Source organism: Microtus oregoni, unplaced genomic scaffold (assembly GCF_018167655.1).
Source record: "Microtus oregoni isolate MIOR12 unplaced genomic scaffold, Mior012 000003F_ref0000135, whole genome shotgun sequence".
In the NCBI taxonomy this organism is placed as follows: Eukaryota; Metazoa; Chordata; class Mammalia; order Rodentia; family Cricetidae; genus Microtus; species Microtus oregoni.
In genome coordinates this window covers 61,074,936-61,099,003 of record NW_024543062.1, presented here as the reverse complement: position 1 = coordinate 61,099,003, position 24,068 = coordinate 61,074,936, and the positions used below count along the sequence as shown (strand labels likewise).

General features: G+C 47.0%; 1 protein-coding gene across 1 annotated transcript; it reads left to right on the top strand.

Moving 5' to 3' along the window:
• The first annotated feature begins 17,940 nt into the window (after nucleotides 1-17,940).
• On the top strand, nucleotides 17,941-23,640 carry Il24 (interleukin 24). The gene is given in 7 exon segments (XM_041648676.1): nucleotides 17,941-17,995; nucleotides 17,998-18,030; nucleotides 19,638-19,831; nucleotides 20,713-20,775; nucleotides 21,792-21,950; nucleotides 22,331-22,405; nucleotides 23,426-23,640. Coding segments are annotated over 7 exon segments (663 nt in total). The 3' UTR covers nucleotides 23,510-23,640.
• Nucleotides 23,641-24,068: the final 428 nt, after the last annotated feature.

Here is a 24,068-nt window from a genome sequence, read left to right as displayed (position 1 = left end):
ATGCTTTTGTCATTTGATAGAGCATCTCTTGGGTATATTCCCAAGAGTGGTATTGCTGGGTCCAGGGGTAAGTTGATCCCGAATTTCCTGAGAAACCGAAACACTGACTTCCACAGTGGTTGCACAAGATTGCATTCCCACCAGCAATGGATGAGGGTACCCGTTCTTCCACAGCCTCTCCAGCAAAGGTTATCCTTGGTGTTTTTGAGTTTAGCCATTCTGACAGGTGTAAGATGATATCTCAAAGTTGTTTTGATTTGCATTTCCCTGATTGCTAAGGAAGTTGAGCACGACCTTAAGTGTCTTTTGGCCATTTGAACTTCTTCTGTTGAGAATTCTCTGTTCAGTTCAGTGCCCCATTTTTTAAGTGGGTTAATTAGCATTTTAAAGTCTAGTTTCTTGAGTTCTCTATATATTTTGGAGATCAGACCTTTGTCTGTTGCGGGGTTGGTGAAGATCTTCTCCCAGTCAGTAGGTTGCCTTTGTGTCTTAGTGACAGTGTCCTTTGCTTTACAGAAGCTTCTCAGTTTAAGTAGGTCCCATTTATTCAATGTTGCCCTTAATGTCTGTGCTTCTGGGGTTACACATAGGAAGCGATCTCCTGTGCCCATCTGTTGTAGGGTATTTCCCACTTTCTCTTCTATCAGGTTCAGTGTGTTCGGACTGATATTGAGGTCTTTAATCCATTTGGACTTGAGTTTTGTGCACGGTGAGAGATATGGGTCTATTTTCATTCTTCTACAGGTTGACATCCAGTTGTGCCAGCACCATTTGTTGAAGATGCTTTCTTTCTTCCATTGCATACTTTTAGCTCCTTTATCGAAAATGAGGTGTTCATAGGTTTGTGGGATAAAATCCGGGTCTTCTATACGATTCCATTGGTCGACTTCTCTGTTTTTATGCCAGTACTACACTGTTTTCATTACTGTAGCTCTGTAATAAAGTTTGAAGTCAGGGATGGTAATGCCTCCAGAAGATCCTTTATTGTATAGGATTGTTTTGGCTATCCTGGGTTTTTTGTTTTTCCATATAAAGTTGATTATTGTCTTCTCCAGATCTGTGAAGAATTTTGATGGGATCTTGATGGGGATTGCATTGAATCTATAAATTGCCTTTGGTAGAATTGCCATTTTTACTATGTTGATCCTCCCAATCCAATTTCTGCCTCCAATTTCTGCCTTGACAGACTTTTAAGAATTAAAATTTTTTATATAAGTAACAACTAGCCAATAGAGAAAATTGGAAAAATGGAGATAAATATAAAGAAGAAAATTATAATCACACTTATCCTCACAACCATAGAAAATGATTTTTAAATATTCATTCTCTCTTATTCTCCCTTCTCACCCCTTCCTCTCCCTCTTCATCCCGTTCTTGGTTGAGTTTACATGACCGAATTCTCATTCTCTCCACAGGATCCATCCATCTTCACTGGGTTCTTCGTATGGTTGTACTTGGCTTATATGGTACAAATGAGAAATTCAGCAGTGGATTAGGGCTTGAGGGAGAACTCCAGGAAGGTGAGCTACTGGAGGACACACACTAATGAGGGGCTCACAGGGGTTCCCTAAGCTGCAATGGAGGAATCAGTGCCCTCCCCGTTCTCAATTCTTCTTTGTGCAGTTGAGTAAACCATGGTCTGAAAATGTTAAGTTAGAAATTCTGAAAGCAATGATCCATGACTTTAGTTATAGTGTGTTGTTACGGCTGCTAGTCTTTTATGATGCCCAATTTATCCATTAAGCTTTAACATAGGTGTGTATGTATGTATATGTGTATAGAAGAAAATGTAATGTAGCCAGTCTTCTGTCTGAGGGTTCTATACATGCAAATTCAACCAGTTCTGGATTAAAAAAAATTGAAAAAAATCACATCTGTATTGAACCTGCATAGATATTTTTCTTCTTCATTCCCTAACAGTCTCCCAGCTATTCACATAGCTTTTGTATCATATTAAACATTATGAGTAATCTACAGATGGCTAAGGTACACAGAAGGATGTGTAGGTTGTGTGTAAGCACTATGTCATTTTATATAAGGGAGTTGGATGTCCATGGAGTTGAATGTCCATGTGGAGAGAGGACAGCCCTGAAAACAGTCTCCCACGAAAACAGAAGGACTGTATAAAGGGTCATAATAATGGTAGCTTCGGTTATCCAATGGAAGACTTAGAACAGAGGGAGGGGACTACTCTAGCCAAAACGAGTGTTGTCATTAAGTACTTATGGGAGGCTCGGTATTGGGAACTTCATATATATCGTGTTACGTGCTTCTTAGAGTAGCCCGGTGAGGAAGGCAGGCTCATCACCATCTACAAGTGAAGATGTGTCAGGGATGCTCACAGGCAGCAGAGCCGAAGGCGGCCTGATTTCCTTCACACGGCCACTGATGATGGGGCTAAGGTATGGCTGCAGGCAGGGGGTAGAGAACTGCCTCCTGATACCTACAGTCCAAGTTCACATGGCCACCGGTGACGGGTAAAGTACGCCTGCAGACAGGAGGTAGAGAAGAGTCACTTTGGTGGGTGGGTGAAATGACCAGGACGGAGACAGCACTTGACCCGACGGTGGCTCTGCCGGGGTGTGAAACTACCCATTGATTTCCCGGTGAAACCTATCTGTATAGCATCTCTGTTGAATTTCGGTCTCCTCCCTTTCTAGACATGCTTCCTCAACAAGCAAAATTGCAGTGGGTTTCTCTGCAGATTGCAGGAGAAATATGCTTAACTCGGAATGACCTACCAGCTCTGGCCACAATGAACTGCTAGGTTGTGGATGAACCACATCCCCTCTCTGCTTTATTCTCTGATGAGAAATTGATATACAAATGGTAGCTAGACCATACATCAAAACCAAACTCTGACCTGCAGCCTGCAGCAGTCACCCCAGGAAACCAGCTCGGCATCTTCAGCCTGAGGAGTCGCCTACCGCTAACCTTCAGTCAGATTTCCTGCTATTTAGGTAGCTTGTGCTCTCCAGCAACAAACTCAGGAAGCAATAACCCTTGCAAGCAATTGGCTCCAAATGACCAATTTATTAATAACTGACCCAGAAATCCTAATACGTAATCCCCAATCAATCCCACAGGATGCCTGGTTTAGGCCTAGATCCCTACAGCCTCCCCAGGCCAATTGCCTCAAACCAGAGCACAGCTGATGGTGTCCATCTTGTCCACAACAAAACTCCCCACACTTCTGCCCACTCTGGAGTCTCTGCAAGACACAGGAAACGGGAGCAAGCTCTGAAAGGGCCTCTCCCTGTCTTCACCTGGGAGTTTGTTTTTGTTGCTGTTGGAAATATTTCTACAGAACTCTATCAACGTGGAAGCAGTAGTATCATATAGGTGGTTCTGGATTTGTTTCCACACGCTGGCTTCACCACGTCTCAGGGCAGCAGAAGAGTCTGCTGCTATCTTCCCTTTCGTAGCCCAGAGAAGCCTGTGTGGTTCTGCTCCTGGAATGGGTGTATATGATCAGGAGGGCCAAACGGATGGCCTCTTGCTCTGGATGCCGGGAAGCCTGGATTCACTTTCCCTCTGGTGAGAGACGGGCTCCTTTTCAGAAGGCATAACATCTCCCACCTAGAAAAGAGGGCCAGAGATTCGTGTTTCTAACAATAGAAAGGACCCGCTCTGTTCCTCGTTTCCACCATGACTTTGTGGCAGTCCGAATTCTTTTTCCAGAGTCAGGCCTTTCCAGCCTAATTTGCTCTGACTTGTGTGTGTTCGCCTCCATGTAGTTGGACAAGACCTTCATTTCCTAGCTGGAACCTTTGGTTCCTAGAGGAACAGACTGTGTTTTTTCCTCAGGTTCTAAATATTCCCTGCTCCACCCGTCTTAGCACACCTCACCCAATACTATGTTGTCAGAAACTACTCAATCCAAAAGTAAGAGAGGGGACAGTGTTTAAATAAAAAATTAAGATGTAAAAACAAACAAACAAAACCAAATTCCATTTTGTTTGTTGTTTGTTGCGTAGCTGGACCTCTGCTGGGAACTCCGCTTTGCTCCGCAGATTGGGCTTCTCCCACGGCAGGCGGCACAGCAAAGGGCAAAGGCGTGATGAGCTACGGCCACTCCCTGTTTCGCTGGAAGGCCAGGAGAACACAGGTGACACACTCACCTCAGCTCTCATGAGAGGAGTGACTCAACCCTTAACGGGAAGGCGAAGATGCAGCACGCTCAGAGGCCAGGAGGCATGAGTCAGGGGAGCCCAGTGCCACTCAGAGCGTGTTCTCTGTCTTACTAACCCAGCACAGAGAACGTGCTGATCAGTTCAGAGAGCAGCCGAGTTTCAGAGAGGGAAAGTGGCTTGTCAAAGGCTGCACAGTAAGCTGTGGCAGAGGTGGGGCTGCAGTTAAAGTCCTGGTGCTTCCAGTAAATGTAACCTCAATTCATTCAAGAATGAACTAACGCCATCCAGATTAGAAACATGGGCTGCTCTCCGTGTCTGTGAAGGACTTCTTATCTAGGTCGGACTGGCCAACGAAAGCCACCACAAGCTGCTAGTATAAGAAGTCTTGGTGAGAAGACAGAACTTACAAAGCAGATACAAAACCCAACTGTGTTTCTACATCTCAACAGCACCCTAATGGAACCGAAGTTAAACAAAAATTGCTAATTATAGTAATACCAAGACTTGAAATACTTGAAGATAACTTTTGAAAGAACAGGGCTGGAGCGACGGCTCAGTGGTTAAGAATACATACTATTCTTGCAGGGGACCAGGTTCCCTTCCCAGACTCTGAATCGGGTGGGTGGCTCACAACTGCCTGACTCTAGCATCAGGGCATCTGATGTCCTCTTCTGGTCTCTTTGGGCACTGCACTCAGGGTTGTTCAAATTCACACACACACACACACACACACACACACACACACTTAAATTAAATTAAAATAGTGGGGCTAGAGATAAATCTCAGTGGTTTGTTTAGAGCTCTTACTACTCTTGTAGAGGACCTCGGTGATGTGGGAGTGTCATATATCAATCTGTTGATTTCATTGGTTAAGCAATAAACTGCTTGGCCCTCATAGGTTAAAACATAGGTGGGAGGAGTAAACAGAACAGAATGCTGGGAGGAAGAGGAAGTGAGCTCAGACTCCACAGCTCTGCTCTGGAGCAGAGACGACATGCTCCCATCTCCAGGGTGGACGCGAGAGCTCTGCTCTCTGAGGCACACGCGATGAAGCTCCAACCCAGGATGGACGTAGGCTAGAATCTCCCTGGTAAGCCACCTCGTGGGCTACACTAGAAATGGGCTAGTCCAGGTGCGAGAGTTAGCCGAGAAGAGGCTAGATAGAAATGGGCCAAGCAGTGTTTAAAAGAATACAATGTCCATGTAATTATTTCAGAGCATAAGCTAGCCAGGCAGCCGGGGTGCTGGGGACGCAGCCCCGCCGCTTATATTACTACACCTGTGAACAGTTCCTAGCACTCACATGGGGGCTCACAGTCACCTGTAACCCCAGTTCCAAGGGATCATATGCCTTCTGGCCTAATGGGGTTATGCATAGACTCACACAGACAAACACATATGCCCATAAAATAAATAAATAAATCTTTTAAAAACTTTTAAGTTTGAAGGATCTATTTTTTCATCTTTCTATGTGTGGTACACACGTATGTGAGTATGCATGTCTGCACATGTGTGGGCTCAGACATGTGGGGCTGTGTGTGTATGCATGTGTGTGGAGACCCCAGGCTGGTGTTGGGGATCTTCCTTGCTTGCTCTTCCACCTTGTTCTTTGAGGCAGGGTCTCTCAGTGAAGTTGGAACTTGCTGGTGCGTGGCTTGTCTTGTGAGTCAGTTTGCCCTGGGGATCCCCTGTGTCCACCTTCCAGGCTAGAATTACAGGTGGAAAGCAATACCCACCAGGCATCTTGTAGGCTCTGGGGATTGGAACTCCAGTCCTCAGGCTTTCACAGCTGCCTCTTCGGCTGCTGATCTCTCTTTCAAAGCCTGAGAGCTGTGCTGAAAGCTGTGAGCAATTACGGGAGAAATAAGAGGCAGAGCCGAGGAGGAGAGTCTGCCACGTTCATGAGCGAGAAGACTCCACAGTGTTAAGACACCAGAATGGCCCAGGGTGATCTATACAGTGCATTACAATGACAGTGAAAATCCCGCAAGTCTCCTCAGACAGGATGAATAAAGTAGCCAGGCAGAGGTGGCGCAAGCCTTTAATCCCAGCATTTGGGAGGCAGAGGCAGGCGGATCTCTGTGAGTTCAAGGCCAGCCTGGTCTACAGAGTGAGTTGTAGGACAGTCTGGGCTGTTACACAGAGAAACCTTGCCTGGAAAGCAAACAACCCAAACCAAGAAACAAACAACAATAAAACACTTACCATGGAACATAACAGAACAGATCATAATTGTATGAAATATTGGGATTTGGAAAATAAGAAAATGAAAGGATTAATACTATCTGACCTCGAACTTTTACAAAATGCTAACAAGCAAGACAAGGTGAAACAAGCGTGAGGCCAGACAGAGCCCAGGACAGACGAGCAAGTCGGGGAAAGGCCTGTACTCCATTCTTTAAAACTTCATCGCAATGGACTAAGTGGACATCCTACGACTGTAAGCCTCGCTAAATGACACTTGGATGTTTTGATAACCTTTGTGGACTTTGAATTGCTTAATGTCCTCAGACATGACACTGAAATCACCGGCCATGAAAAAACACATCTGTAATCTGGACTTCATCAAAGGTTTTTGTTTTGTTTTGTCTTTCGGTTTTGTTTTTGTTTTTGGCTGCTCATTAAGAACCATCTTTTTTTTTTTTTTTTGATTTTTCGAGACATGGTTTCTCCGTAGCTTTTGGTTCCTGTCCTGGAACTAGCTCTTGTAGACCAGGCTGGCCTCGAACTCCCAGAGATCTGCCTGCCTCTGCCTCCCGAGTGCTGGGATTAAAGGTGTGCGCCACCACCGCCCGGCAAGAACCATCTTTAATCCCAGCACTCGGGAGGCAGAGGCAGGTGGATCTCTGTGAGTTCGAGACCAGCCTGGTCTACAGAGCTAGTTCCAGGACAGGCTCCAAAGCCACAGAGAAACCCTGTCTCGAAAAACCAAAAAAAAAAAAAGAACCATTTTTAAAAAATGAAAAGAAAATTCATTGTCCAGAGAACATATTTGGAAGCCCTCTATCTGAAAGAGCTTAGGCCCTCTTTGAACACTTTCTATCTGAAGAAACTTACATCCTAGAAGTCCAGAACAGTCAGAATTTGACGATAAGAAAACAGTGCAATAAAAATTAGGCAAAAGGTTTGAACAAAACCCCAAATAGATAAAGAGGTGCCAGAAAGGCGCACAAGAGGCGCTCACCATTGCTCCCATTTGCGTAACTGCGAACTTAACAGTGAGACAGATGACGCAGCACTGCCCTTAAAACAGAATTAAGACTGTCTGCACTGGGGACAGCGGCATCGGCCTGCAGTCCCTGTCCTTGAAGGCTGAGGTGAGAGGGTAGCCAGCTCAAACAGTGTGAGGTTCTGTTGAAGGAAGGAAGGAAGGAAGGAAGGAAGGAAGGAAGGAAGGAAGAGACTATCCCAAGTGTTGAGTGGGTGTGGTGTGGAAGAACAGAAGTAACCCTTCACTGTGTTGGGGGATGTGAAGCAAATACAATGGCTTCAAAAAGTAGTTTGACGTTCTGTACAATAATGGCCATGTTTTCGGTCTTGAATGTATATTAAGTTGTTAAGTTTGTGGCAAGCAAAAGTAAAAGTATATTTAACAAATAGCAGACAGAAGGAAGCAAAAGAGAACCAAACACCATCCAATTCATGGCAATTCAACACTCAGTAGAGGAACTGGAGTAGCCCAAGTGAGGGAGCCAGTGGAAAGCAATGGGAGCTTCCAAACACCCAGCAGAACCAGAATTGAGAGTTCCTGTGAAGACTGCCCTGGGTAGGGGGCCTCCCTGGCCTCCAGGCAATGAGCTTTCTGCTTCCATTGCTGCCCTTCCCCCCCACAGTGAGCATTTTATATCTGGGACAAACCTTAGTAACCCCTGCTGGCAGTGTTTTACTTTTTAGCTGTTCTCAGGGACACAGCGTCTGCACCCTAGGGCTGTTTTGTTCTTCTCTCTTCTTGTTAACAGGTGGAGGTGGCTAACCTGACCCAGGACATCACTAGAGTTAAAGATTCTGGAGTCTGTGACAAGGGGGTCCTCCTTGCTCTTATAGTCTGCTTTCAAGGGGCTTCAACAGCATGCCATAAGTTACCAATATAGCGCATATTCCAGGCACTTTCTTAAAAGTCAAGCAAGCCTCTTCCACACGCCTGATCACCCACTTTCTAGGTATTTATCCAAGAGAAAACAAAGTGCATGTCTATGCAAAGACTTGCACCTGGTTGCTTATTTAAATTTCATTTTAGATCATGAATTATCAGAAACAACCTACGTGCACACCCATAAAGGAATGGCTAAGCTGTGGGGTATGTGTGTGTTATCTTGACACTGGTGAAAAAGAGGAGGGAATGCCAGAGAACAAACTGAGCCTTGCACCGGGGACCACCTTTCCCATAGGAATGCAGTTTAAATTCACAAAAGCGAATACAATTTTAGGAGACTGAGAAGCTACAGAGACCTTTCTAAGAATTGACAGACCTAAGACAACAAATACACAACATATTCAGAACCTACTGAAGAAGAGCCCTGACAACCTCCTGGCTGGGCTTCAGGAGACCCTAACGACCTAAGCCCCAGGAGTAATGACTTGGAAGTAGGCCAACTGTAGTAGGATGAGAAAATGAGCTCTGGATAGTCTCAGGCTGTAGAATAAGGTGACTTATGGTTCCCCATCTCCTGACCTTCTCCAGAGGCAAAAACTGGTTTGCTGTAGAAGATCAAGCTGAGCTTAGATTTTATCTTTGTGAGCCTGCAAGATGGCTTAGTGGGTTAAGATGCTTGTCACCAAGCCTAAGGAACTTGAGTTCGATCCTAAGAACTCGCATGGTGGAAGAAGAGAAACAAACCCACAAACTATTCTCTGACCTCCACGCACATGCATACACACACATACACAAACACACATACTAAATTTAAAAATGTATCTCTATTGATCTATCTATAATCTATATATACATATATGTTCAGATACCAATATAGATAGCTCTGAGATTTTCCAAATATGAAGACTGAACCTCAAATAGGATTTATTCCAGGTAGTTACTGTTTTAGGTAGTTTTTGTTCTATGGGTTTAGGATAGTAACTAAACCTTGCTTTGGCTTCAGAATCCAAACAGACAGAGATAATCCGTCTAATCTATCTCACAGGGCTTCAGTGACTATCACATTGTAAGATGTATTTTGTAAAGTGTTGCATAACTGCTGGTTTATTGGAGTAGAGCAGAGAGTCCCACCCACCCTCCCTACCTTGCCAGCAAGGGAGGCAACGCTGTCATTTACTTCCTCTGGGTTACAATGCAACCAAAGAACTTGAAATCTGTCACACCTAGGGTTCAGGCACCCACAGACATGGCTCATAGACGTGGAGAGGGGCCAGACTGAAAGGCGCTTGGTGACAACCTTAATCTTCAAGGATGAATTACCATGAAAGGGAAACAAATTTGGCACTGTGGTCTTGATCCAGTAATAGGAACCAATGCCATGGTTACTGAGGATCTTAATCACTGTCCTATTGCTGTGGGGAGAGACATCATGATGAAGGCAATTCTATGAAAGGAAACCTTTAAATTGAGGGCTGGCTTACAGTTTCAGAGGCTTAGTTCATTATCATCATGGTGGGGAGCCTGGCAGCAGGCATGGTGTACAGTAGTAGTTGAGAGATGCATCCTGGTCTACAGGCACACAAACAGATGCACACACGCGCAAGCATGAGCATACCCCCCCCCCCCACACACACACAGAGATAGAGAGAAACACTGGGCAGGGTGTGGGCTTTTAAAAACCACAAAGCCCACCCTCAGCGACACACTTCCTCCAACAAGGCCATACCCCCTGACCCTTCTAATCCTATCAAAGAGTTCCACTCCTAGGTAACTAAGTGTTCAAATATCTGAGCCTAAGAGGGTCATTCTTATTTAAACCACCACACCAACCCCAACTTCATAGTGCCACATGTGAGCGCTGAGTGTAAGTGGGGAAAGCTGGTTCGCCGACTCTGAGGCACTGAGTCTGCATCAGGTGTGAAGCTGATCAGGTGTGAAGCTGAAGAGTGCAGCCTGTTTTCACCATCACTGGGGCACTGGCCCTGAAGCACAGGCAGGTTCATGGATTTATGAGGATCACACCTTTGGGAATTCTCCAGGAAATTCCGCATAAGCCTGATGTATTTAAAAGAATAGATGGACCACAGAGACTGGAAATTTTTCATTTCTAATTAAAAAATATTTCTCTTTGTGTGTGTGTGTGTGTGTGTGTGTGTGTGTGTGTGTGTGTGCACATGCACACGCGCGCACATGCACATGCATGCACCTGGGAAGGCTAAAAGAGGATGTTGGAGATCCTAAAGTCAGAGTTAGAAGAGCAGCAAGTGCTCTTAACCACTAAATCAGTTCTTCAGCCTTCAACTCTAAATTTAATCACAGGCTACAGAAACAGGGCCATTCAAGTTACCCTAGCCGCCGCCGCCACCACCACCACCACCACCACCACCACCACCGCCGCCGCCACCATCAGCAGCAGCATCTCTGCTTTATTGTGGGAAAACACTCACTTGAGCAGATGAAGCAACTAGATCCAGTGTGCTGTGGCGCCATCCCCAGGGCCTGGGGCGAGGGGTGGTCACTTTTCCAGGCAGGACAGACCCAGCGGAGGAAAGCACCCTTTCTTCCTTTTCCTGGCTAAAGGGGTTCTACAAGAGGACTTTCTCTGGAAGATGAAATCTGCATAGAGAAAGCCCCATCCATGGTTGTTTCGTTTCTCATCCTTTCTTTGATTTCCTGTGCCTGGTCACAGAGCTATGGACAAAAGCTAAAGCTCAGGAGCCAAAAGAAAATGGGAACCATATTGGCTACGAATCCACGAGAAGGCTGCATTTCAAGCCTCACATGCAAGCTTTTCAGGGCAGGATCTTTAGTTTCTCTTATTCTGGGGCAAGAACAGACCTGCTGAGCCTTAGCCAGTTTTCTTTGTCTGTTTTAAGAGTCTCTCTCTGTTGACTGAGCTAAGCCTCTGTTATCATCCAAGGCCTCTTTAAGTGTGTCCCTTTGTCCCTCTCACCATGAGTCAAAGGCTCTTCTGGGGCTCAGCTCTCAGTCTTCTGCTAACAGCTGTGGAGCTGCTGTACCCACTCTGTGGCCCTGAGTGAACCGCCCAGGCAATTGCTAGATCAAGGCATACGCTCTGTGACCTCATGCTGCTGAATGCACCACCAGGCACTGTGCTCCGGGAGAAACCAGTGTCTGCCATTAAAGAGGGAATTGAGAATCTCTGACTCACACCAATCTATGTTAATAGCACACAGAAATACAGGTTTGCCTACAACAGAGCCACGTCCCCTGTAGGAGCAGGCTGTGGCATTGTTTATAGCCATCTAAATTTGTTTCCCAGTGGTGGTGTTGAAATCCATTGAGATGCTTTAGGAGTGCTTCTGTCTGTCTCCTTTCTGATATCCTTTCTTCAGTAGTTAGTTTAGGGCAACTTTGCAGCAGGAGCTATCCCTAACCTTGTTCAGGAGCTTAATACAACAAAATCATGTCTTACTTTTCTTAGCCATGTGACAGATATCAGCGTGGGAGGCTGATGAGGGAGCATGGGATACCAACTCAATAAGAGCAGGCATGAGAGATCAGAGGAGTTGTGCATGGGCTTCAGCTGGCATGGCACACCTTTCCAGTCCTTCGTTGGTCTCGCCATCACGCTGCCATAACTAACGCCAATGAAATGGCGGTGTATAGTTTTTCCTGCCCATCTAAAAAGAGGAAACATGTAAACATGTGGGAATGAGTGAAATGTCCATCACACATTCATGTGGATAAGAAATCTTAAGAGGCATCCTTGAAAATATGGAGTTAGTTAAGATTGGAGACATAGTTGTACTGTTTCCCAGGCTGACTGGGAACTCATCAATGTCGTCCCACCTGAATTAACCCAAACAAGATACTCTCTCACAGGTGTGTCCAGAGGGTGACTCAACCCTCACAGGTGTGCCTGGAGGCTGGCCTCCTAGGTGAGTAGAGTTCTCGTGAGGTAGACAGTGAACACTAACCTTCTCAAGGTAGGTCCCCCTGATGGGGTGGCAGGGTATGTGTGGGGGGACCATCCTCACTTCAACCGTTAATTGCAAGTCCAGGCTACCACTCTGCTTCCGAGCAAACAACTAGAAAATTGAAGGTTCTTATTATGACCTCTGTCTTAGTCTTGAAACACCCGTAGAAATCAGGAAAACAGCTTATTTATTCAGTAACTGCCAAGTGGAAGAAACACGAGGGGAGGAGGCATGAGCCAAGGCTCACAGAGCCTCCACAGCCTGCCTGAGCACACTGCCTTCTGGTGCCACCAGGAAATTTCCTGAACCCTGCCCTTTGGGGTTTTCATTGCATAGGCATGAAGTGTTGTCGCCTGGGGTCTTGAATGGATTTGTTTTCTCTGCCAGTTAAAGATTTAAAAGGAAGGTAGCAGCAAAGACATTTTCACAAGGCAAACAGGAGCAAGAGAATCAGCGGCTGAAGAAAGGCATCTGTTGTGTGTTGGGGGAATACATGCATCCAACAGACACATGGAGGAGAAGACCCTCCACAAAGCAGATGGGGGCTGGGGGATCAAAAATGCAGCCTCTTCTCCAAGGCTCGGGTTATAAAGTCTCAGAAGCGTCTTCCTCCCCCAATTTAGGGTTTGTCAGTTTGAAGAAAGACAGGATGGCTGATGGGCTCACAACTGTTGTGTAGATGTATCTTTGTTTGTTTTTGATTTTTTGAGACAGGGTTTCATTATGTATCCCTGGCTGTCCTGGTACTCACTCTGTAGACCGGACTGACCTCAAACTAACAGAGATCCTCCTGCCTCTTCTGCATCCTGAATGATGGGATTAAAGGCGTGCGCCACCACCGCCCAGCTGTGTATCCTGATTGGGCTTTGAACTTGTTGGGTCAGTCCGTTAGAAGTGGCCTATTGGTAGAAGAAAAAGCCCACAATGCCTTTGTTTTAAGCTGCCAGGCTTTTGTCTCAGGTCAGGAGAGTGAGGAAGAAGCCAGCCAATCGGAAGTTTGTCACCTTTATTACCTAGCCATGGCCTCTCTCTCTATCTGCCTATCTGGGAGTGTGCCTAACTCTGAGTCCCTAAGAAGGATTGAGCCATAGGCCCTCAGTGAGGAACTCAATCGTCAGCCTCTCTTCCTACCTAGAGGTGTGTGCATAGGGCAGGGGGTTGAACTTCACTTCTCTAGAGACCTGGTTGCTTCCACAGCAAGTAGACTCTATCCTAAAGCCTGTCTTAGTAGCATAAAAAAGACAATTGTCATTTCAAGGATTTTAAGAGTTGTGTGCCAGAGAAGAGAAGGAATGACGTCACATCAGTCATATGACATCCCCTTATCCAACAGTGCGGACTAAACTCCTGTCATGTACCAGAAGGGAATTCTGCGATGGATAAAATTCAGGGTTGAAGGATGGCGTTGATGACACAAGAACAGACCGTTGTTGTCATGGGAGCGCAAGGCAAGGGGAAAGCAATGCTTTCTGTAAGTCTAGTAAGTAACTTGTAGGTGGGGAGGATGGATGGGACACAAGGAAAAGGGTAGCATTTTGGGACTGACCTTAGTGACTATGAGAATGAGCTACATCTTATTACCATTGAGGCCTCCTCTCCCTCCCTCCCTTCATTCTTTCCTATTCTTTAGAAAAAGCAAACTTGAAGGTGATCCCTGTGGTCACCTGCTACAGCATAGGATCTGATAGCTTTAAAATATATTTAGAGTTGAGCAATCATCACCACGCTATAACTTTAGAACAGTAATTCTCGATCACTACCCTTTGAGGATCAAACAACCCTTCACAGGAGTCACCTCAGACCATCTGGATATCATATTACTTACATTACGATTCAAAGCAGTAGCAAACTTACAGTTATGAAGTAGTAACAAAACAATTTTATGGCTGAAGGGTCACCATAGCATGAAGAACTGTACTAAGGGGTCGTGGTGTTAGGAAGGCTGAGGACCACTGCCTGAGAACACTTGGTTATCCCCTACGCGAACAGTGTGTGCTTTACCATTCACTCCCATTGCCCACACTCGCTCTGCTCCCACCCCAGTCATGGGCAGCAGCTAGCCTGCTCTCTGCCCCTGTAGCTTTGCCTTTTCTGAGCATGTCACACAACTGTATCATATTAATTCAGGCATTTAGGAACCTGAGGCAGAAACATCAATAATTTAAGGCCAGTCTGGGGAGCCTAGTGAAACTCTATTTAGAAAGAGAGGAGAGGAGGAGAGGGGGGGTAGACTGGCCCTCTCTCACTGGTTCCGCTGCTAGGGCAAAGGACTCATGGAATGCCCAGGTGTCCCACATCATTACGGCATGGGTTTTCCCCACCGTGGGGAGATAAACATCTCTTAAAATAAAGATTAAGCTCAATTCGTTGGAAGAAAAGTGATGTCATGACTCTCTCCTATCTTTTGGCCTTCAAGAAATTATAACTAACATGCTCATTGCTCCTCTATTGCTGGGTATTTTCCAACCCCTTAGGAAGGGGCAATTCAGGTTTAGTAAGCTTTCCATTTCCTCCTGAAGCAGAGAGAAACTCAGCTCCAGCGTGGCTGAGATCCTTTAGAGGAGTTTCAAGGGGGGAATGAAATCTGCGTAAGTGTGGAATCTGCCCTCTACTGAGCGCTACACGACAGCACTGCTCATGTCTTGGATGACATGAGTCTCCCCGGAGACGGCAGAGATGAGCACGGCAGGAGCTCAGTGGCATTCCAGTCCAGCCCACTGCATGTCAGTAGTGCCCATCGTCAGGACACCCAAAAGTGTTCCCAAACGCTGCCCACAGTTGCCTGGTGACAAAACCATCCACCAAGAACTCCTGTTTTAGCTCTTTCTCCTTCAACTTGGACCCCCTGGGTCCTAAATGTTTTCCATGTGGATTGCACTGGGAGAAGCCCCTCGGGTGCTTTATGAATCCACGTCTCACAATGTAATGAGAGCCACCTTAGGCATCTCTTAAAATGAACACTCCGATTCAGTAGCTTTGGGGAAGGCTTGGCACTCAATCAACAGAGTTAGTGCTTGCTCATGGACCATACTCTGGGGCAGAACTGTGTGCCACTCTGTCCCCATGGCCCACTGGGGCCTCTGTTATGAAGATGAAGACAAGGCTGAGGGAACACCTGAACAGCTTGCATAGGAAGCCAGCTCTGCTACCGATGGAGCCTGTAGTCAGAATCCAGGGATCTGGGCCAGGGCTTCTGTTTTCTCTTCTCATCTTCCTTTTTAGGGCAGCATGGTGAGAGGCTCACCCGAGAGCAGACTGTCACAGTTTCGTGCTCCCTTCCTCAGACAGAGCCGTGCCAGGATCATCAGCCTTCTGGCACTGTTCCTGCCTGCCCTGGAACCAGCCTAGCTCCTCAGTCAGTTCTCAGTCCGTCAGCAGACGCTTAGAGCTGCAGCTAAGCTGAGGTCCTTGCCTCTCAGCTTCCTGCCTTCGCTGCCTAGTTGCTCTCTCCTCCCCTTGGCCTCTTGCCCTACTCCTTAACCTGTTTTTTTTTTTTTCCCCAAAAGCAGAAAGTAGGTTTTAGGAATGATGTAGGGATGGATGGAAAGGTAACTACGGGCTAGCCTTAAGTTCTGAGATCTATGTCCTATTACAACTAGGGCATGGTTATTGAATTCTTTTGACAGGAATGTGACACTCAGCGTCTCCAGAAACAAGAGGACTCAGAGCAACAGAGAGCAGGCTGCTGGTCAAGAATGCCAATAGAGCAGAGCAGTGTGTGCCGTGAAGAGAAGGCTGCTGCTGGCACACACAGCAGGAGACCATCCTCCCGCTCTGTCAACGGTCCATGCCACGTCCTGTCCTTTCTTCCCTCTGAGCGGATGGCATTCCACCTCTTGTCTGTTACTTTACTGTCCATGTCTTTTGCCTGGACCGGGCCTAAGGAGATGTTTGGACCGTGCAGAGGGTGATTTCTAGCAGGGTGTGGTGAACTTCCGCAAAGGGCCGCAGAGTGGATGTTTTAAGCCTTGTGGCTCTCACGGTCTCACTCGCTGCCGTGTAACCTCTGCTGCGATTCCAAAGCAGCCCGTCAAGGTGTAACTGTGACCTGCTCACACATACTTGAAATCTGAATATCACTTTGTTTTTCAACTGTCACAAAATAAAATTTTTCTTCTGGTTCCTCTTGCCATTGATCTAAGAAGCGTAAAGCTATTTTCAAGACGCGAGCTGCTTGTAGTTGAGCAGTGACATGCTGGATCTGTCCTCGGCCTGCGGATGGCCAACCTTTGACTTCTTAGCCCACTGGTTCCCAGACTGTGTTCCTCCAGGACAGGGGCAAAAACCTATAGGAAGTGTTAAACCAATTTAATCACCGCCCCCCTACCCCGGTCTTCTCAGTCTGCACAGCTCTCAGGGACAGTTTCAGTTCCCACGACACACCTGTATACCCCAGGCTTCTGTGGCCAACCTGGTTGTGCTTTTCTTGCTCCGTGTGTGTTTTCAGTCAGCCGTTCTACATGCCCAAGTTCTGGGTACGCCTTTGGAGATGCATAACCTCGGCGATGCCCTTGTTGTGAGCGTGGAAGAGACACGGTCAGGTCTCTTGCTTACACTGGTACTTCCATCATTCACCCTAGGCCTAGGCTAGCTTATCGGGGTACTAGGGTCCCCAAATTTGTGGGCCTGTCCCTGCATACATTACTATTTTTCCTAGTGCTTAAGGAGAGATATACTCAGGGCAATTGTAACCCCGGAGACTGGGTGGATGCAAGTCAGGAAACTCCTAAGATGCCTGGCCCTGAGGATTAAAGAAAGGTATTTATGGGCTAGCCTTGGTCTCCGGGCTATTGCTCCAACACAGATAGAGCATAATTGCTGAATGAATTTGATAGTATATAGTATAACAGACTGGTAATCTGCATAGTAATGCAAAGTTTACTGTTGCATGAGTAACAAAAACCCAGAGACAGAAATCGGGGTTCAGCCTGAAGGTCAGAAAAGCAAAGCAGCCAGCCACTGGCTCTCACCTCTACTTCAGTTTGAAATGGCGATCCTGCCTCCAGGAATCTCAGAATGAGACTGTGTCTGAGAGCTATCTCCTCCCGTCTTATATTCCTCTCTAGGGCTGGGATTAAAGGCATGCACTACTACCTGGTCTGTAAAGCTGATCAGTGCAGCTTTTTTACTCCTGAACTTTAATAAATAAATAACTTTATTTATTAAAAAACAAATGAAATATCACTACAGTTTCCATGTATAGAGAATATACAGAGTACTTTTGTATTGCTTTTACATTTTCTCCTCACACCTTTTCTCTGGGAAAGTAGATCAGATAGACTATTTTGTTTGTTTGTTTGTTTTGTTTTTGTTGTTGCTTCTGTTTATTTTACTAGGAGCTCAAGTACTCAGACAGGTCTTAAATGGACTATGTAGCCAAGAATGAATTTGAACTTCTGATCTTCCTGCCTCTACCTCCCAAGTGCTGGGATGACATGCATGTAACACTGGGCATAATTTGGAATCTTTAAAAATAAAAATTTGTAGCTGTAGGAACTACAGTTCAGAGATGCTAGGAAAGTGACTGCCTCTGCTCCCAGACAGTGAGGTCACCTGAGGGACTGGTGTCTGCACTTCCCTCCTTGTCTCCCAGCAAAGGGTGACTAGGTGGTGAAGTAATTCTCTGGGGAAGCATGACCAATTTCCCTTCCTCTGCATTCCTCTCTGCCCCCGCCCCTGCCTGCCAGACCCCTTATATACAGTTCTCCAAGCTCCCTTGCCTGCATACACAACTGAGACGGGAGCTTGCTACCTACAAGGATATCCTCTACCGATGAATGCTGAGGAGCTTGCCCAACTTTTCCACCACAAAAAGAACCAGCCACTTTCATCAGCAGCCTCTAGCATCACTTCAGGACCTGAGGTGAGCCGTGGGGGCTGCCCGTAGCCTTTGCTCTGAAGCTTTAGGCTGTGGCCTTTTTTTTGGGAATGCCGGCTTAAGGGCTGATTGGCAGATACCGACCTCTTGAAATAACGGAATGAGGAGTTGATTATTCCAGCTTACACCAAGGAGGATTGGGGTTGTATGGGAGGAAGGCCAGGGGGATAAGAGACCCAGAGATGGACTTCAAGAGGAGTTGGGAAGCCTATAGCACTTAGAAGAGAATGGGAAGATTTTTGACAATGGGCTCTGGCCTTGGGCACCTGTTCCCTATCCCAGGTATTTATTCTCTGCCCTCTCTGCCCTTCTGGGGTTGGGAGACAGTTTCTTCAGGTGTCAGGCAAGGACATGACTAAGACGGCTCCTATATGGTTGTAGAAAATGGGGCAGAGGAGTAAAGAGGGGAGAGAAGAGAAGCAAAGAGCCAGGGGGGCACGGCAAACAGTTTTCTGTGGTAGTCATGGAGGCACGGCGCTGACTCCCGCTTGAGGGGCTGCCACACAGTCATTCCTAACGGGCCCTTCAGAGAAGCATTTTGAGAATGACTCACCTGGAACTCATGCCCTTTCTTCTGATTTCGCTTACTGGAAAGATCAGTTCTTAGGAGCGCGTCTGCCAACTGAGGTGGCAGACTTAAGCGTGTGACCCAGACTTGCCTCCTGTGCCTCTCCCTGTGGGCCTCTGTTAACAACCCTGGGCTACCTTGTGTTACGGGGTGAAGGCTGCTTGCCTCCTGACGAAGAAATAGATCTGTAGAAGCTGCTCTAGGACTCAAAATCGGGTCCTAGAAACCAAAGGATGAAGTGAGCTCTTTCTTCTCCTGAGTCTGGGGTCTCTTGTGCTCTTGGCCAAATTCTTCTTCCTTCCTCTTGGTCCCATTTCTGTTGGTGGCCGGGAGGACTGGGATAGAGAAGGAAGGAGATGCAGGTGTGGAGGTGGATGAACACGGTGATGGAGGGCAGAGAGGTAGCACCGCCAGCAGCTATGAGCTGGAGGGTAGCAAGACCCTTGCTCCACTCCGGGGCATCCTACATGGCTTGCTGTGTTCTTACCTGGAAACCCACCTGTCTTAGGACCTGTTCTGTTGTTCTAATGGAACGTCAGACACTGAATAGTTTATAAAGAAAAGATGCTTGTCTCAGAGTTCTGGCAAATTTAATGTCGGGGTGACATTTCCTCAACCCTTTTGGTTGATAATCCCAAAGCACAGCCTGCATACTCAGTCCCAGACAGTGTCTGGTATCATGGGACAAGAAGGCACAGGCAAGGCAGAGCTGAGCTGGCTTTTACAAAACTCACTTGAATGCTAGCTATCCCATAGACCAGTAATCCACACTATCATGAATTCACTCAAGAAGACAAAGATGTGGTAACCTCATCCTCTTAAAGGTCCTGCCTCTATGTACCTCACAGGAGGGAGCGGATCTAAATATGAGTTTGGTGGAAACATGCAAACCACAGCATTTTTCTAGCCCCAGGCATCCCATTTGTGTGCTCCTAAGGGCGGCTGTATCACCTCTGGGAACGTTGTTTGGGGGTGTGGGTTCCGGGTCAGAGGTTGGCTCAGGATAACGCCTCCTTTCCTTCAGCAGAAGCACCTGCCCTTTCCTCTACCCAGATGAGCTCAGCTCTACAGACTCTGTCCTGTCTGACCCTCATCCTTCTTCTCTGGAACCAAGTGCCAGGGCTCCAGGGTCATGAGTTCCGATTTGGGCCTTGCCGAGTTGAAGGGGTCGTTCTCCCAGAACTGTGGGAGGCCTTCCGGGCTGTGAAGAATGCTGTGGTAAGTAGAGGCTAGCCCTGGATCCTTTCATGGTGCTCCCCCTATAGGGGGTATCTTTTCAGGACAATGGATCCCTTTCCAGCTCTCGGTTTCATACATAAGAACCCTGATGAGCTGGGCGGTGGTAGCGCACATCTTTAATCTCAGCAGTTGGGAGGCAGCCGCAGGCAGATCTCTGTGAGTTTGAGGCCAGTTTGGTCTACTAAGTGAGTTCCAGGACAGCCAAGGATACACAGAGAAACCCTGTTTCAAAAGCACAAAACAACAAACAAAGAGAACCCTGATGAGGTCAGGAGGCTCCATATGCCTAGTGCCATACATGAGGAACCTGAGGCCCAGTCATTGTGGCCAGCCACCAGTCAAAGAATCAGAGTCCAAAGGGCGTAAAAGGGACCCTGAGTGATTCTTCTTCATCCTGGGTGAGTCTGGCTCAAGTTTAAAGAGCAGGGTGAGAGGCTCTGGGTTTTGGAGAGTCCTCCAAGAGTAAGAGGCAGCTCCTAGGTTCAGCCACCTGTTCCCATGTGAACTACGGAGATGAACCTTACCCTTTGTGGCTCCCTGAAAGGCTCCATTTCCTGTGTCTCATAGGACTAAAGGAAGCAAAGGTTTCTTTTCAAGTTTGTGGTCAGGCTCTAAGGACCCCTGGGGGTACATATGCCCCTTTGGGATGAGTAAGCTTAGTGGTTTTCTGTAGACAGGACCTGTACCACCTCCCCAGGAGCGAGCTCATTATGTCCCTTCCTGGGTCCTCCTCTGCTCCCTCTGGCCTCCGAAGCTCACAGATGGGATAGAGTTTGGAGTTGGGGAACAGTGTATTAGCACGATTGGTTCCTACACGCAGATCCCTAACCTGGAGACATCTTTTCTTTCTGTTCCCAAAGCAAACTCAGGATGGCATCACAAGTATCCGGCTGCTGAAGCCTCAGGTTCTTCAGGATGTCTCGGTAATCAGATAGTGGGGAATGGGATAGCTCTCTAAGAGGGGCTGATGGGAGCCCTTCCCTTCTACTCTGAGGTGACCCTACACAGGACAGGGCAGGACATGAGGCAGGGTGGTCTCTATTTGGTGTTACTACTCTGTTGGTAGGCGAAAGGGTGGGGGTTGGGGTTGATAAGCATCATTTTCCACTGAGTCAGGCCCTTGCCAGCCATCTTTCTTTTGCTTATGGAAATACAGCGGGCATTTACTGAAGTCAGTCGGCAATTCACCTCCATCCTTTTCTCTCACCTGCTACTATCTTCTTACCATATGCATAGACCAGTGGTTCTCAATCTACAGGTTGTGTCCTCTTTGGGAGTCAAATGGCCCTTTCACAGGGGTTGCCTAAGACCACCAGGAAACACAGATATTTAATGACAATTCGTAAGAGTAGCAAAAATTCCTGTTATGAAGTGGCAACGATAATGTTGTGGTTGGGGGTCACCACACGAGGAACTGTGTTAAAGAATTGCTGCGTTAGGAAGGTTGAGAACCAGTGCTCCAGACAGTCTATGACATGCACGGAATGCTCCCTGAGGGCACCAAGCTTCGGGGAGCAGAAAGGGCCAGACAGCACTTGCTGGGTTCAAGGGCATCAGGTGTCTCACTCTTCTCCTTCCAGTCATTTTCCTGTCTCAATCACAAAGTCCGGTCCAAATGCCTTTCAGGATCCATCGCGTTAATGAGGTCATACAGTAGAAAAGGAAGGGAATATCGTCTGGGTGGTGAGCCAGGAGTCCTGGGAACCAGGCTAGCATCTAGAATGGCTGAGTCACCTTGGGCGGGCATCTTCTTCCTGGGGTCTGGGATCCTGCTATGAATCACTTGTTCTACAAGACTCTCGCCATTTCTTCAGATCTGTCTAGTGCCACCATCGTTTCCAAGGAGACCCTATGGCATTCATCTTGCTTTGAGTGGCACATGGGTTTTCTCTTTAGGGTTAGGGTTGGCAGATGCCTCAACGATTTGGTTCTTCCCCAGGATGCTGAGAGTTGTTACCTTGCCCACAGTCTGCTGAAGTTCTACCTGGACACCGTTTTCAAAAACTACTACAGCAAAATAGCTAAATTAAAGCTCTTGAAGGAGTTCTCCACTCTGGCCAACAACTTTATTGCCATCACGTCAAAACTGCAGCCTAGTGTGAGTAGATCAGGACTGGAGCCTGGGAAATGGTGGGCTTGAGAATCCGCCCCTCCCCCATCCAATCCTTCCATTCCCAGCACCAAGTCCTGGGTGTCACGGAAAAGGGTTATAGGTTCAGGTCTCCATCTGCTCTGATCAGAGAGATAACCCATGCAAGGTGCTCCACTTCTCTGGGCTTCAGTTTTGTCGTCTGTGAAATGGGGATGACGTTTCTACTGTAGAGATTTGGTGGGAAGAAAGGTACAGCCTGTCCTATGTTGGGACTCAGTGCAGACCTCACAGGATCTGGGAGCCCCACCCTGATAGCACCGGGAAGAGCTGGAGGGGCGAACCTCCACTCTTCTCTAACCTTAGGAATGTTTCTTGCTGATCCGCAGAAGGACAACGACATGCTTCCCATCAGCGGAAGCGCACGCCGGCGGTTTCTGCTGTTCCGCAGAGCATACAAACAGGTGAGGCTAGCAGCTGGAACTGGGCCCACCCAACAGAAGCAGGCAAGCTTGAACTGTCACAGGGGAGTGCCCCAGAGACCAAATGCAGACTTGAATGCAGGTGCCTCCTCTGGGCTAGTCCCAGACCTACCTGACCTGGGAGGGAGACACGTATATTTGCAAAAATAAGCATCTGCTTTGCAGAAGTGATTTCTTTTCCTGTTAGTGGGTTTTTTTTTTGATTCTTATTGAGCTCTACATTTTTCTCTGCTCTCCTCCCTGCCTCTACCCTACTCCCTCCAACTCTCCCCCAAGGTCCCCATGCTCCCAATTTACTCAGAAGATCTTGTCTTTTTCTACTTCCCATGTAGATGAGATCTATGTAAGTCTCTCTTAGTGTCCTCTCCTGTTAGTTTTCAAACAGAAATGCTATTGTTTTTCCTTACAAGATTGTTCACTATTGAGGACTTCCCTTAAAAGAAAGTTTTACAGGTACCTAATGTCAGAGTTGAGAAAGAAGGTGGATAACTGACTTTCCAACACATCGTTTCTGCAATGTTCAAACGGTCTCATTTTGAATAAAACATATAGAGGATTACATTATATCTTTCTAGATTAACACACAAAAGAAAATCCAAATCTCAAGCCTAGTACCCTCACCCTCAAAGAAAACATGCTTGGTTTTGATCACTTTATGGGAGAGCAGATACACCAGTCTAAAATCCATGGTGGCATGTACAAAAGCATGCTTATCCGCCCAGTGAGCTCACCACATCTTCCATAGGTGGCATCCCATGGTTCTATGTTCAAGGTTTGTGTTCTTCTCTGGCTCCTTACCCACTACTCAACAGCCCCTTTTCCTCACCCTGGAAACAAAATACACATGGATGGGGTACAAGTGAAGGGTGGATGCATTTATCAGAGGCCATTCCCCAGGTGATTCAGCTAATTTGCAGTCAGGTCCCTTTCAGGCAAGCCAGGCTGGAAGGAAACTATTCTTGAAGTCAATATCCCTGACCCCTTTCTCTCCATTTACTGCAGATGGACACAGAAGCAGCTTTGGTGAAAGCCTTTGGGGAAGTGGACATTCTCCTGACCTGGATGCAGAAATTCTACCAGCTCTGACTGTCTGTCAGGATGATGTCCTCGTTCGTCCTCCGTGTCGTTTCAAGCCATTGTTTATACCCATGCTCAGACCTCAGACCCTTGGACACAGACTGACTCCATGGTTGGCTCAGGCTTCCCTTTAGACTTCCTTCCTCAGCAGTCCACATGACAGTCATAGAAGGTGCCTTTGAATGCTGTAACTGATCCACAAGGCGGATTCGCATATTTATTACAACTTTATTTAAATCACTGTTATGTTTCGGTGGTAACCATATTTATTTGTGAACTTGGACACTCCACGAAAGCAGCAGAATGTAGTGCCCCATGCTTCCACGGTATTTCCTGTGATCTGGCTACAGCATGGGGGCAGTGGATGGATGCTCAATAAATATTTAAACTGGGTTGCTTCTATTTATTTATTTTTGTCTGTTTTGAATTGTTGGGGAACAATGAGTGATGTTGAGTCGACTTTAGTGCTGGGGTGGAAAGGAAGGCACTGACTTGGGATTTTATTTATCATCATGTGTATGGGTGTTATGCCTGCCTGTATGTTGATCCCCTGGGACTAGAGCTAAAG